General features: G+C 33.9%; 2 protein-coding genes across 4 annotated transcripts; one reads left to right on the forward strand and one right to left on the reverse strand.

The window, feature by feature from the left end:
- Positions 1-2,155: 2,155 nt before the first annotated feature.
- Positions 2,156-4,291, forward strand: LOC113515938 (heat shock protein 60A-like). The gene has a single exon (XM_026900238.3). The coding sequence runs from the start codon at positions 2,341-2,343 to the stop codon at positions 4,057-4,059; it is 1,719 nt and encodes a 572-aa protein (XP_026756039.2). The 5' UTR covers positions 2,156-2,340; the 3' UTR covers positions 4,060-4,291.
- A 3,020-nt stretch (positions 4,292-7,311) lies between these two features.
- On the reverse strand, positions 7,312-12,202 carry LOC113516114 (tyrosine-protein phosphatase non-receptor type 13-like). Of its 3 annotated transcripts, none has more exons than XM_052895184.1 (2): positions 11,474-11,630; positions 7,312-10,739 (listed from the first exon to the last, which is right to left on the reverse strand). In XM_052895184.1, the coding sequence occupies exon 2, from the start codon at positions 10,736-10,738 to the stop codon at positions 7,451-7,453; it is 3,288 nt and encodes a 1,095-aa protein (XP_052751144.1). In that variant the 5' UTR covers position 10,739; positions 11,474-11,630; the 3' UTR covers positions 7,312-7,450. The 3 variants fall into 3 exon arrangements, with proteins under 3 accessions (XP_052751144.1, XP_052751145.1, XP_026756284.2); XM_052895185.1 differs by lacking the exon at positions 11,474-11,630 and adding an exon at positions 11,226-11,373; XM_026900483.3 differs by lacking the exon at positions 11,474-11,630 and adding an exon at positions 11,984-12,202 and having other exon boundaries at positions 7,313-10,739.
- Positions 12,203-14,911: the final 2,709 nt, after the last annotated feature.

A 14,911-nucleotide genomic window follows, 5' to 3' on the forward strand; every position in this document is an offset into this window, starting at 1 on the left:
ATTATGAAGATAATGTAAATTCAAGTACTTTTTTTTTTATTTTTTTATTTACTTTTTTAATTAGTTTTTCTGCACTCGTTAATGATGACTTATTGAAATACTATTCTTTTCATTTTTCTATTAAATAGAAAAGAATATTATGCTAATAATATGCATGATAAAAAGTAATATTATGCCATAAAAGAATAAAAAGCTTTTATTTTATATATTAATGTATCAAAAAAATTGAAATAAAAAAAATAATAAAATTGTAGAAAGATCATAATGTGCTAGCTATAGTCGAAGGTGCCAGCTATTATAATATATACATTTAAATTAAACACGCCATAAGTTAAACAACGTACATTGGATAATTTAAATACGGGTTTAAAATGTTCGCGCGAATGAATGAAGGTTATCTTGGAGTGCAGTAAATTCTCCACATTCTAGATTATTCCTTCATCGTCTAAGATAACCTTATTTAAAGATAGCTAACAGTGAGTGTTACCAGGTTATGAACATTTTGTACATATTTCGTAACTTTCGTAAATCTACTGATATTTTCTTTAAATGTACTAACTTTGGTTCATACCGTCCAATTTTTATAACTATTTTTTTTTAACAATAGTGTTGAATTGTAATAATTATTAACTATTCTTTATAAATTATACTGGACCACACTCACCCCAGTAGTATTTGGTGGGCACCAATCTCAAAGGTAGGAGCAGAACTTTTAACTATACGCAATAAAATTATTATTATATATTATAGCGATGACGCTATAAAATTTATCTAATTAGGTAAAATATATCTAATTAGGTAATGTTTATGTTATAGATATGCAAGTTGCACTTAAATATAAGGGAATTTGTCACTTATCGTTCGTTATAAACTAAACCCTTATAAATGTCACAAATGTGAAAGTTTTGTTTATTGGTGTCTTAATAAGAAAGAAAGAACAATATTTATTTGGTGTATATCAATAACAATTACAACATAAACAATTAAATTATATAAGTTTAGAAATAAGTTTTAATGTCAAGTTTATTCTCGCACTTCATATCTCATTATTGTCATTTGTGTATTATAACACTAATTAGTTGCCTTGTATTTGTGTAGTCCAAGGAGATAGGGCACTGATGACTTATAACATAGGTTCTTCAAAACCTACTGCAAGCACCAGTCTCTCACAAAATTGAACTTACATATCTAATTGTACCTCAAATTGTTACTTCATACTACCTTTTGTGAAGAGAAACCATTCATTCATTCAATTGTAACGAAAAAGGAAATACAAAAATAAACTTACACCTAATTAGTAATTATAGGGGGAAAGGGATTGTTAGTAATGGAGACTGAGAATCCTATTGCTAGCAATATACCCAACCAGGTCGACCTCCTCGCGGTTCTCCCTGGAAACTATCATGGTTAATTCCTGATAAATTCATCATGATGGGCTAACCGGCCTGTTTTCATTCTCATCTATCACCCTTCACTGGTGCTCCGCCAGCGTATTCCGTTAGCGCAGGCGGGGTTACTATACCATTTTCACCAGGCAAAAAAAATTTGGAATTATGCGACCAAAATAGTTACCACTCAGGTAAGTGTGTAGGCATTCATACGTAACACCTAATCGTTGATTTTCTGTATAAATAATGGTAGATGGTACTACCGAGTAGACATATATATACATATAACTATTTATTAGTATATCAATTATGCAGTATTTTTGCAATATTAATACAATTATTACATATTATATTAATATAATATGCAATATTTATAATTTAATGTGGGACAACGTAAGTATATGTACATACATAAATCATAAATTATTAATGGCAAATATATATCTAATAGTATGAATAAGCACATATAGAGATGAATAAATTGCATAAAGAACACGACTAATTACGTGTTGGAAATTTGGTTTTCTAGCAGAAATATCTTAAGTTTTTGTTCAAACGAGGCAACAGAATAAAATAATAATAAAACAAATAAACGTCTCAAAATTTACTTTTAGATTTTATAGTAGTATTTGAGATAGAGGTAAGCATAAGATATTTTTACTCCTCAGTTAACAACTTCAATTATAGAAAAATGTACCGTTCAAGTAACAAAATGTAACTTTTGATTTTAAAATACTGGTAACATTTATCTAGTGTTGCCTTTTATTAAACCTTTTTAGTATTTGATTTGAGTGAGGTTGGTCGGTTCTAGCTTCTTTCTTGTTTCCTATATAACCTATAACCGGCAATAGATCACGTTTTACGAAACCAAGTTTCCAATAAGAGAATTTTCGAGAAATAAAGTTTGAAATATTAATTATTACTCCGTTTAACCATTCCAATCAAATTAAAAATGCTTCGTTTGCCTCGTGCTGTCCGTCAAACGTTCTCACTTCACAAGTCTCATCAAATTGCAAGATTTTACGCCAAAGATGTGAGATTTGGTGCTGATGTAAGAGCCCTCATGTTGCAGGGTGTAGACGTTCTCGCAGATGCTGTCGCCGTTACAATGGGTCCCAAAGGCAGAAATGTTATTTTAGAACAGTCTTGGGGTTCACCGAAGATTACGAAAGACGGAGTGACAGTCGCCAAGGGTGTCGAACTAAAGGACAAATTCCAGAATATAGGTGCAAAATTGGTTCAGAACGTTGCCAATAACACAAATGAAGAAGCTGGCGATGGTACAACCACGGCTACGGTCCTTGCACGAGCAATTGCCAAAGAGGGATTCGAGAAGATATCGAAGGGCGCTAACCCTATTGAAATAAGAAGAGGAGTAATGCTAGCCGTAGACACCGTGAAAGAGAAGTTAAAGAAAATGTCGAAGCCCGTAACAACGCCTGAGGAGATCGCGCAGGTCGCTACGATTTCTGCGAACGGTGATGTCGCCATCGGTCAGCTCATCGCCGACGCCATGAAGAAGGTAGGCAGAGATGGTGTGATCACGGTAAAAGATGGCAAAACTCTCACTGACGAACTAGAGATCATTGAAGGTATGAAGTTCGATAGAGGTTATATTTCACCATATTTCATCAACTCATCAAAGGGAGCTAAAGTAGAGTTTCAAGATGCTTTAGTCTTGTTTTCTGAAAAGAAAATTAGCAATGTACAAACTATTATTCCTGCATTGGAATTGGCCAATCAGCAAAGGAAACCTTTGGTTATTATCGCTGAAGACGTTGATGGTGAGGCACTTTCAACTCTTGTTGTAAACAGACTGAAAATTGGTCTGCAAGTGGCAGCTGTTAAAGCTCCAGGTTTTGGAGACAACCGCAAATCCACCCTTAGTGATATGGCCATTGCTACTGGTGGTGTTGTATTTGGAGATGATGCTAACCTCATTAAGCTGGAAGATGTACAGCCATCTGACCTGGGCCAAGTTGGTGAGGTTATCATCACAAAAGATGACACTCTGCTTTTGAAAGGTAAGGGCAAGAAGGCTGATATTGATAGGAGAGCGGAGCAGATCCGTGATCAAATCCAAGAGACTAATTCTGAGTATGAGAAGGAGAAACTGCAGGAGCGACTTGCTAGGTTAGCTTCTGGTGTGGCTGTTTTGCATGTTGGAGGCTCTAGCGAGGTGGAGGTGAATGAGAAAAAGGATCGTGTCAACGACGCCCTGAACGCCACAAGGGCTGCAGTCGAAGAAGGCATTGTTCCCGGAGGTGGTTCTGCTTTACTCAGATGTATTCCAGAGCTTGAAAAGCTTTCAACCTCCAACAATGACCAGGCGACTGGAGTTGAAATTGTGAGGAAGGCTCTAAAGATGCCATGCATGACGATTGCACGCAATGCTGGTATTGATGGGTCAGTTGTTGTTGCCAAAGTAGAAGATCTGGGACCTGAATTTGGTTATGATGCACTCAATAATGAGTATGTGAACATGATTGAGAAAGGGATCATTGATCCCACAAAGGTTGTGCGAACGGCCCTCACTGATGCCAGTGGAGTTGCCTCATTACTCACCACAGCGGAAGCCGTGATCTGTGAAATTCCACAAGAAAAGGAGCCTAACCCCATGGCTGGCATGGGAGGAATGGGTGGTATGGGAGGCATGGGTGGTATGATGTAAAGAGAATGGACCTGACTGTTTGTGCATTTAGTGTATAAGGAACTCCAGTGTGACATATTGTTGGGGATTGCAATGATCTTTACTATCACCCTTGTGTGAATGAGTAGTTTCATATATTATTAAGTCTGATTGTGTTACAAAGATAGTAGAATTATTTAGTTTTAATGTTTGCTTGAGTATGCGAGCATATTGTTATTTTTAATAATAAAATAATGATTTATTATAATATAAATGTATTTAATTTCAAATTGTACCTTTTATACCACTGAATTTATTATACATGACTAGATATTACAGAATATACTAAGTTGCAATACTACTCTTAGGGAGTAAGGTGTTATACCTATCCCATGTCTGAAATTAGGTATTACACTATTTTACTAAATATAATACAGTCAAGTAGCTGTGGAAATTATAAAGTAGAATTAATGATAGGTAAAGTATGATTAATTCATTAATTTTAAGTAAAAATGCCAGTTTTAGCATGTTGACGCTAATTGCAGGTGATCCAGTACCTTAAAGCGGCCATGTAGCCATCGAAATCTATGTATAACAATTGATGGCTGAAATGGTGATAATAGGAGCTTTTATTTTAGTGATGTTGCTACTACCTATTATAATCATAATATAGTAGATTTAAAATTAGGCCGTTGAAACATCAAGGGACAATAATATTCATACTAAAATCCAGTACTCAGGTTCTCTTTTCCTACCCCTCGACGCAAGAAAGTATGTGTAAAGATAGAATATACAGGATTATTTTAAAAGCACATTGATAGCCTTCATTATCACGAATCGAAACAATTCCTTTTAATAATATACCTATATATTTATCAGAAGGAGACTAACAAAAGTCGTTTGCTTGGGCACCTCTGTCCCATTCGTGTTTCTACCGTGAAGCAGTTATTGTTACGTTTTGGTTTGAAAGGTGGGATATGGCAGTGAATTTACAGGATACAAAGGAATAATACCTGAGCCCTCAGGAATGGCAACGCATGGGGGTACCATGGGCGAAACAGTATACACTGTTATGTATATAGTACTGCTCATGTTTATAGGTGACGGTTACCACTTTCCATAAGGTGGGCTGTCAACGTGTTTGCCATTCTAAGTTGCATAAAAAACTTATATTTTTTGTAAGAGATAAATACATGTATCAAAGATTTTATTAGATAGGTACCTATTTTAAATCCGTAAATAGATTGGTGAGTTACAAATAGCAGCAGTTATAAATAATATTGATAAAACAACTTCACAAATAATCATGACAAGTAGATTCTCTCTGCCTACCACGTGAGTGCCCTAGCGTAAATATATTTGAAAATGATCACACAATTCAATGTTTAAATCACAGAATATACCTTTTTGAAACTTACGATCGTAACCTTCGTTCTAGTAATACTCTCCAACTATCTTTCTTATCTCACCGTACTGGTTTCGCTTCAAATTCTTTTCTCCAATATTCTTCACGACTCTGGAATGCGCTTCCTGCTGCTATTAAGAGACTACCGAATAAACCGTCTTTAAAAAAAACGTTCACGTTCACTTATTTACTCTATCCGAGCAGTAAGTACTTTATATTATTCTCAATTTCGTGTATAATATAGTATCTGCTATATATGTGTAAGTATATTTGTTATTTATATATATATTTATTCGTTTATATATGTAATTTTAGTATGTATATATATCAATAATTACTAGTACCGCGTATTCGAGTATTCTGACACTTCCCTATGGTTGATTGGGAGAGAATGCTTTTAGCATTAAATCCGCCATGTATACATATTTGTACTAATGAATAAATAAATAAATATATACCCCTAACTATCTTTGGCTATGTTAAGTGATACTAAGTAATAAATTGATAAATGTAAAGGTGTACTATCGTTTCTGCTTACTCCAATGGTAGACAAGCGTGATATTACCTGTATACCTTAGGTGAAAACTGACCGTACCTTTAACCTACTTATTATAAATTGATAAATCTAGGGGAAAAGGATTGTCAATAATGTGGACTACCAGTCGCATTGCTAGCAATATACTCTGTCAGATCGACCTCCACGTGGTCCCTGGGGACACACACTAATTCTATTTGAACTTGTCGCAATGGGTCAACTGACCTGCTGTCATTTTCACCTATCATCTTTCACTGGTACTCCGTCAGCGTATACCTACAGCGAAGGCGGGGTTACCATTCTATTATCATCAATTAAAAAAAATTGTTAAAACTCAAGGACAGGGGAAAAATGGGACGAGCGTCATTAGGTCGCTATCAGGTCGAACACGTGGTTTCTTGATAACCATTTTGGTTGATTCTTGGTAAGTTACGACGAGTCAACTGACCCGATTGCATCCTCGTTTATCACCACTCATCCGTATCTCACTATTTTCATCCCATAAAAAAATACGATCAAATTAAAACCTAAATATCTGATCAAAGCAATGAACCAACGATTACCAACACTACATGAATATATACATGTGAAAAAACGGTCATAGTGACGGTAATTTTCTCCACAGCGAAAACGAAAGTTCTTTGTAAGTAAATACCTATAAAATATAAGTGAATAGATGTGAACGAAACTATCTCGCGATGTATTTCACATGGCACATAAGTACTTGTTCAGTTGTAGCAGATAACATCGCGTTAGTATTGTTACGTAATCAGTAAATTCATACCCACTATCAAAATAGTCTGTGATAAATCGAAGGAGGGGGGGAATTATTTATGATGGTAGGTACAATGTTCATTGGCGCTAAATAGATAATAATACCATAGATAATATATTTTATTGTTATAATCCACATTATTATGATTGAACAAGATTAATAATGTATTTATTAATACTTACGATTTTTTATACGAATCATGGGTACGAATGTAAATCTGCCTGTTGCTATGGATCATAGGTAATTTAGGGTGGATGCCGGTACTTATTAAAAAGCGAGGCAAATGAAAACTTTACAGGAGTTATAGATCTTTGAGATAGCATATATATGTACTAACATACTATGTACCTATTTTTTAATTAAGTACATAGTATACGTTCATAAATGTAATGCAATGTAATTACGTAATAGTATTTAACTATTGAAGCATAGATTTTACTTCTGAAACTATTGCACTGGTAAAAAAAAATTTTTAAAAGTTGTTTTATAATATAAAAAAAAAAAAACTGTTCAAATATAGGTTAACCTCACTTGCAGAAGATTACGTAAATAAATCTCTAAAAAGGTTTTTCTTCAGTTGAGATAAAAATATATTTGCATTATAAATGTTATTTATTTATATAATAATAATAATTCTCTTATTAATGTCTAATAATAACAATCTATATACTATCATATAATATGTACAACATAATATGTATATGTTTTTTGTTATTTATTATAAAAATATTTGATCTTCATCTGAGTCACCGCCACCGTAAATAAAATGTCTTCTCACTATAGCATCATCAGTAATTGCACTAGTTTCGACAGAAGCAGTGGTACTCTTACATGGAGTCACAGGATATTTAACAGGTCCCAACCATTTCCTGCCAAGGCCAAAATTTCGTGGTAAAGGAACAGTTTTTGAAGAACCACTCTTCACTGACTTATTGTCAAGGCTATTCAATGATGACTGAATAGATTTCATTGAGGATCTTTTCATTATTGCTTCTCCTGGGTCATCATTTAAATAGTCTTCTGTCAAATCTACATCTGTAGGAATACTCAGACTCAAAGGTCGTCGTTTAGGTCTTGCATTTGGAAACTGTCCTCGCCATGTGTTAAACTTTTGAGTGTTTCGCTTGTGTGGTGTAATTTCCCGTGAAGAACCTCCCGTGTCAGATTCCTCATATACTCTATTTTCTGAATAACATTTCTGCAAATTGCTTCTATTCGGTGTGTTTTGTCTGCTGTTGTCTTTCATTCTTTTAATAACCTTTTCCTTTGTCAACTTAATAAGAGCATAGACAGTCTTCAAGGCTTCCTCATTTAATAATTCGTCATCAGTGATTTCAACATCAATCGCGCTAGCAATACTTTGACTTATACTTCTATGATTTGTTAATTTACATTGACTTGATTCCTCAAAGTTAGTTGCTGCATCCAACTGGTATTCAACATTGGAACTTTTATTTGCATTTTGCAAAACTATCAGTTCCACCTTATGCGGAGCTGTTTGCAACATTTTTAAAGCTTTCTCATACTTAACATTAAGCAAAGTCTTTCCATTCACTGATATAATTTGATCGCCTGGTAAAAGTTTTTTGCACAAATCTGCTGCACTTCCAGGTGTTATAGATTTTATATACACATTACCATCTGATCCTTCAGCTACTTGCAACCCCAAAGCGTTCATTTGGTCCCTTTCTAATACTGCAGTCACAAACATTCTTTCTCCTTGTACACAGCCCATATTATCCAACTTCTCAAATAAAGAAGTATTTAAACAAGAATCATTACTAACACCATTATAACTAAAAGCGTCCGAGTATACTTTCGGAGATTCTAAAACATAAGCAGTTGGTAAATTGCTCATATCTTGATTATAATGTCTCTCTGGTAATAATTTCATACTGTCTACATTACAATGCTGTTTTTGTTCTGAATTAAAATCATCTGAATCACTCTGAGTTGTAGTCAGGTCACAATCAGACCTAGTACAATAATTAGATCTATTTATAGGTGAAGTATGATACCTATTACCAGCAGCTGTTTTCATGCCATTAAAAACCCTTGTACCCATCTTAACACCTTGTCTTCTTGGTAGACTGCAACTTTCGGATGATGATAACCCATCATTAGAAGAGTTGCCATGTATATTTTGATTTGAAGTATTATGCATGCTGTCTTCATTCAATGATGGTGAAAGTATTTGTCTTAATAATTCCTCTGTGTTTGGCTTTTCATTCTCTTTATTATGTGCTCTTTTTTCTCCAAATATATCCATTTTGAATCTTCTTCTTACAGGTCTTCTAGCTCTAACTGGATTTCTCACAGCTAAATTATAGCTGTCCTGATAGTTACTACAATCAGATTTTTTTGGGCTTTCACTTTTATTTATGGGACAATTCTCACCTGATAAGTAAGAAATAAAGTCATCTTTCGCATATAGTTTCAGGTACAATCGGTGGTGTAAAGAGGCTAACCAAAATGTAAAATAACTTTTATTGTCTGTCATTTTTAGTTTATATTTTATACCGATTTTAGATAGTCCCGAATAAGAATTTGGTATTATATACAAATTCTTTTTGTTGTAGTAAAAAGTGTGTATGTGATGCCATGGTAAGCTTTGCAAGACAATACGATCTGTACTATTCCCTGACACTTCTGTATTATGACTATTTCTAGAATAAAGTGTGACACCTCTTGGACCAATAGAAAGCCAAACATCTCTACAAAAACCATCCCTTGTCGCCCAAACTGCAGAGTAAAAATGTGCCCCATAATCACGAAATGTTTGAGCTAATGTTATATAATTTAATATTGCTTTATTCCTGTCTAGGCCATGCCGAGATTCGTGTGCCCGTTTCATACGCAACTTGATATCTGCCATGTCATTTGTAATAATATTTTCTGGTAAATAATGCTCCATCAAAAAATAATCAGCAGTGCCATGTTCTCTATATGAAAATTCTCCAAATTCAATATGCAATGCATATCCAGCTAGTAAAATTAAATTCTGAATAGTTGAAGTCATTTGACCTTCCACTGTTGCTCTCCTCAATTGTAAATAAACTCTATACACCCATTCTCCACTTTGTATATTATTAGCAATGTTTTTAGGCAAGAAAAACTTAATTCTTAAAAAAACTGTCAGTGTATTGTTCTCATCTATTACTTTATTTTTTTTATTATTACTCTTATGCCAACTTTCTGGAGCAATCTTTTTAATTTTATAATCATCTGGCAAGAATATAAAATCCCCACCAATTAAAACGGCAATACCTAGCATGAAGTTCTGTTCATATTTTTCACTGTGGACGAGAGCCTCAAAAAGCTGTCCTGCTGTTATTAATTGTGGATCACACACAACTTCTACTTTTTGCCCATTGAGTAAGACAACTGTGATTACTCTCTTCTCAGATAAAGCAGACAGAGTTAGATCCATATGTTTCACAGCCTGTGATGCTCTGACAATGAATTCAGGCCCAATACAAAATTCCTTGCCTTTAAATCCACACTCAGCCTTGTAGAGCCTTGAAGCTGCTCTTTGGACAGGCTTTCCTCTTCTACCATTTGGATTGAAATGAACAGGATTGCCTCTGCTAAGTTTTTCAGCAGCACCGATCGCCACCATAGAGACAGCATTGTTTTGCATCTGAGGCTCCTCAATCTGTGTGCTGCAAGCTATTTCCAATGTGGAGTGTGCATTGCTTAGTCCTCCCATTCTGGTGGAGTCACCATAATTAAATATGACATTTCTATTTCTGTTTTGAAGCTTACAACTCGGAAATGGGTCTCTTTCGTCTGGAGATTTAGGAAGTGCTATACAGCTTCTTGGACGGGTGCTTACTTTTAAATCTGTGTTAGTACCAGTGGTCTCCTTAGAATAATGTCGTCTTTTTACTTTATCTAAAGCATCATCCGATTTTACATCATGGTAGTCCATAATAGGGCTGAGTCCTATAGAAGCAGCAGAACAGGAACTACGACCTGAATCTTCATCATAATTGCGATGCATCATTCTAAAAAAAAAAATTTAGAAATTCAATAAATAATAAATACCACCTGAACATATTACATAGTACTATTAATACCAAAATAAGTAGAGCTTGTACTATGGCACTAAACAATGGATGTCTATCCATTGTTTAGTACTTGTACTTGTTCAGTAGACAAGACATACTTAAGTTTGTTTTTAATATGTACATAGAAATCTCTCAAACCAATACAAATGAGTCCTATAAAATTAAAAACAGCTAAATCCAAATCTGTCCAATGTTCAGAAAACTATAAAAACTAATATTTTGTCTGATATGAACTGATATTCTATATTTTAAACCAGTTTAAAAAAAAATATATTAGTAATAATTTGAATTTTAATTATTAGAACTCCTTCTATATTTGAATATAGAGTGAAAATGAAATCGATTCTATGGTGTTTAGCTGCCTTTGATTTTATAGGCTTTAAATTTACATACTAATGAACAAAACTCATTATTAATACATACTAATGTTTGTATTATGTGGTGATCAAAGCAGTGATCATTGGAAGGTGAAGTAATATGACAAACATAGTAGTTTCCCCCAAGATTCTCAGTTTATAACATTATAAAAATCAGTTATCATCTAAGTAATCCTTACTAAAAGCCTGTAAGTGGAAAATAAAAAAAAAACAATAAAATACTTTGTCATTTACTACTATATATGAAAAGTGGCTCTAACTATTGCCAATATTAAATAGCTGTAAGTGATTCACCTTATTTGATGCAAGAGCGATTGTGATTACCATAATAAATATTCATAATGAATCATTACGAGAAATTCACAAGATGAAGGAGTGGTCAGAATTATAAATGTAGGTACAATTAAACAAGCGTCTAACTCTAATATATTGAAGATATAACTATCATAAAAAAATAGTATACCGGATACAATTATAGATCAAGTACTACAATTTTCAGAAGAGTGAAATCAAAACATCATTAACATAAATATGCATGCATTTACTTATACGTATGAATTGTGTGAATCAACCGTCAACTATTATCTTATTCAAATGAGAATTCAAACAATAAGCTTGTATAAGTTTGTTCAAACATAGGTACATTGAAACGGAAAGTGAATAAACTAATATTATGTATTAAAAATTATACATAACATTATACCACATTAAAGCTTTTATTAAAGAATGAGATTGTCTATAAATTTAATTAATATTACAAGTTTCAAGTTCAAACTGATGAATTAAAACAAATATATAACTTACCTTTAGTATTAAGGTATTTAGACTTGAATAAAATTCATCATTCAACAAATGTTTCTTCATAAATTTATTAAAATAAAATATACATTTTAGGAAAATGATACATTGCACAGAAATTTCCAAAAATAAAAGTTTTAATTAATTCAAACATAAGTGAACAAATACAATTTAGAACAAACGAAAAATGAATGAAACAAACAGATAAAAAACAAGCAGAAACACAAGCCTCAGAGAAAGCACTAAGTACAGAAACAACAGCGAAAGGCATTCGTAAACGGTTGATTGAAGCTTACAGATATACCTAATGTTGCTATTTGTTTAACTTTATAAAAAAGGCTGGATCCCTGATATAGCCTTTTGACAATCTATAATTTTAGTAGAATAGAATATATCCATTGGACCCATTTATTGAGATAAAATTTATTCATAAATAAGAAATTTAACAAATAAAGTTGAAAGAAAATAAATATATTTTTTTCTATTATTACTCTATAAGTGGTGTAGTAAAGAATATATAAATAAATAAATACTCATAATGAAGTGTCTCTTTATAAACGATAAAACCTTAAATGGGAACTGGGTTACTAGTACTTATCCAATGTCTTTGTGTAAAGCGGTTTATATTTTCATCATGTAGTAACTTGTAAGATAAAAAAGATAAAACGCTTCTCTCTGACTTTGACCTTCACTAAGTAGGTACAGGTTTTTGTACTATCATTATTTGTTTAATATGATCCTTAGTGGGTCGGTAGTCGGTACATAAGTTATACTTATTCTTCTTCTTCTTCTTCTTTTTTAAAATATGGCTTCCACCGTAGAAGCAACGGTGATTTTCTGCCAATGTCAGGGTTAGAGAAGACTCCGTGTATTTTATATTATGACATTTTTGATTAGTTTATGAAACTTTTGATTAGCAAAAGGTAAATGTTTTACTAATCCAAAATCTAGAATTACATTAGGACGATAAATTAGAGAATCATAATCAAATTCGAAAAGAGGGTTACGGTCTATTTTTTTAATAAGTGAGATCGGGTTTTTGTACTTGGTAAAGCTCTTAAGGATGGGAGGGGGTTCTTTATGGGTCCAGTAACTTGATAGGTTTATTTGTTCTGAGAGAGACTCTAAGATAGGAAGGAGAGGATGGGAGTTATATTGAGCAATATTGAGGTAAAAGCGGTCTGAGAGATATTGTCTACGTAGATGGAGAGGGGGATCTAGACATTCGACTTGCAGAGCGTTTGCTGGAGATGACTTCATTGCACCAATAATTATACGTAAGCACCTAGTTTGAACTCTGTCAAATTTAGCTAGAGCAATTTTGTTGCAAGGTTCTAACAGAAATGAGCCATAGTCAAAGTGACTTCGGATAATAGCATTATATAAGAGTTTTTGGCTATATGGATGAGAACCCCAACGTACACCAGAAAGGGCTTTTAAGATATTAATACTACTTTCGCATTTATTTACTACGTAGCTTAAATGATGCAGGCCTGTTAATTTTGAGTCCAGGATAACACCCAAAAATTTTACTTTATCTTGTACTAAGATAGGTTCGTTATTTAGAGAGAGTTCAATAACGGGGATTTGTCTCTTGCGGCTAAAAACGACCGCTGAGCACTTTGGTATAGAAAGTGTTAGCCCATGATCATCTAGCCACTGATTGAGGTAATATAACGCGGAATTTAGGCGGGAAGAGGAGTCAGAAAAGGAATCTGAGGCGATATACATAGCAATGTCATCCGCATATTGTAGGATTTTGCAGAAACAAGTAACGGAGGATTCAAGGTCAGATGTATAGATATTATATAAAAGGGGACTAAGGACAGAGCCCTGTGGGAGACCTTTCCAGACCAGTCTTGAAGGAAAAAGAGAGCCATTAACACGCAAGGAAATCGATCTAGCCATTAAGAGATTACATATGATAGTAGTCAGTCTCACAGGAATACTCAGATTTTGCAGCTTTTGCCTGAGTATTGGAAGCTGGACATTGTCATACGCAGACGAGATATCAAGGAAAATTCCTATGAGGTGTTCATTGCAGGAGAAAGCAAGGCGTATTTCCGAAATAAGGACACTAAGGCTATCTGTAGTACCCATGCCACGTCTAAATCCAAATTGTAATTTGGATAATAAACCTTTACTTTCTAAAATCCATTCAAGTCTATGTTTAATGAGAATTTCTAGAATTTTTGCCAAGGCCGAAGATAGGGCAATCGGTCTGTAAGAATTTGGATCGTTAGGATCTTTTTGGGGTTTTAAGATGGGAACTATAATTTGGGATTTCCAAGATTCAGGTACTATTCCAGATAAGAAGACACAATTAATAATATCCAGAAAGTATTTTTTACCTGACATGGGTAGATTACATATAAAAGAATATGGGATGCCGTCAATTCCTGGAGAGGAGTCATGGAGATGATCAAGGGCGCAAATCAATTCTGGTAACGAGAATGGTTCATCCATTCTGTCACCACTAGAAGTTGGAGGAGTTGCATAAGGAAGGGAATCTTCTGAGGGGACAAAAGGTGGAGCAAGCCTATCAAAAAAAGCATCTACCCATAACGAGGGATTATTCGATGTTAAATTATGATTAATAGTTCCATTGCGAAATGAATTGATTTTATTCCATACAAGAGAGGGGGAGGTTCTTGGAGATAAGGATTCACAAAACCTATGCCATCCTGAAGATTTTTTCTTGGAGAGCAGTCTCTTTGTGCGAGCAGCTATCTTACGATAGGAGAGGTAATTATCCATCGTCAAGTTTGATAAATAAGTTCTTTCAGCCTCCAAGGGGGGGAAGGGATTTTGTTAAGAGTAGAATTTTTAAGGGGGATCGAATCATTAGCTGCTGATGTTAAAAAAGTAACAAAATTATTGTAGGTTTCATGAAAATTATTTATACTTATGGCAGGGAGGGAACAAAATTTATTT

This window comes from Galleria mellonella, unplaced genomic scaffold (assembly GCF_026898425.1).
Source record: "Galleria mellonella isolate WM207_F2 unplaced genomic scaffold, CSIRO_AGI_GalMel_v1 utg266, whole genome shotgun sequence".
NCBI classification, from domain to species: Eukaryota; Metazoa; Arthropoda; class Insecta; order Lepidoptera; family Pyralidae; genus Galleria; species Galleria mellonella.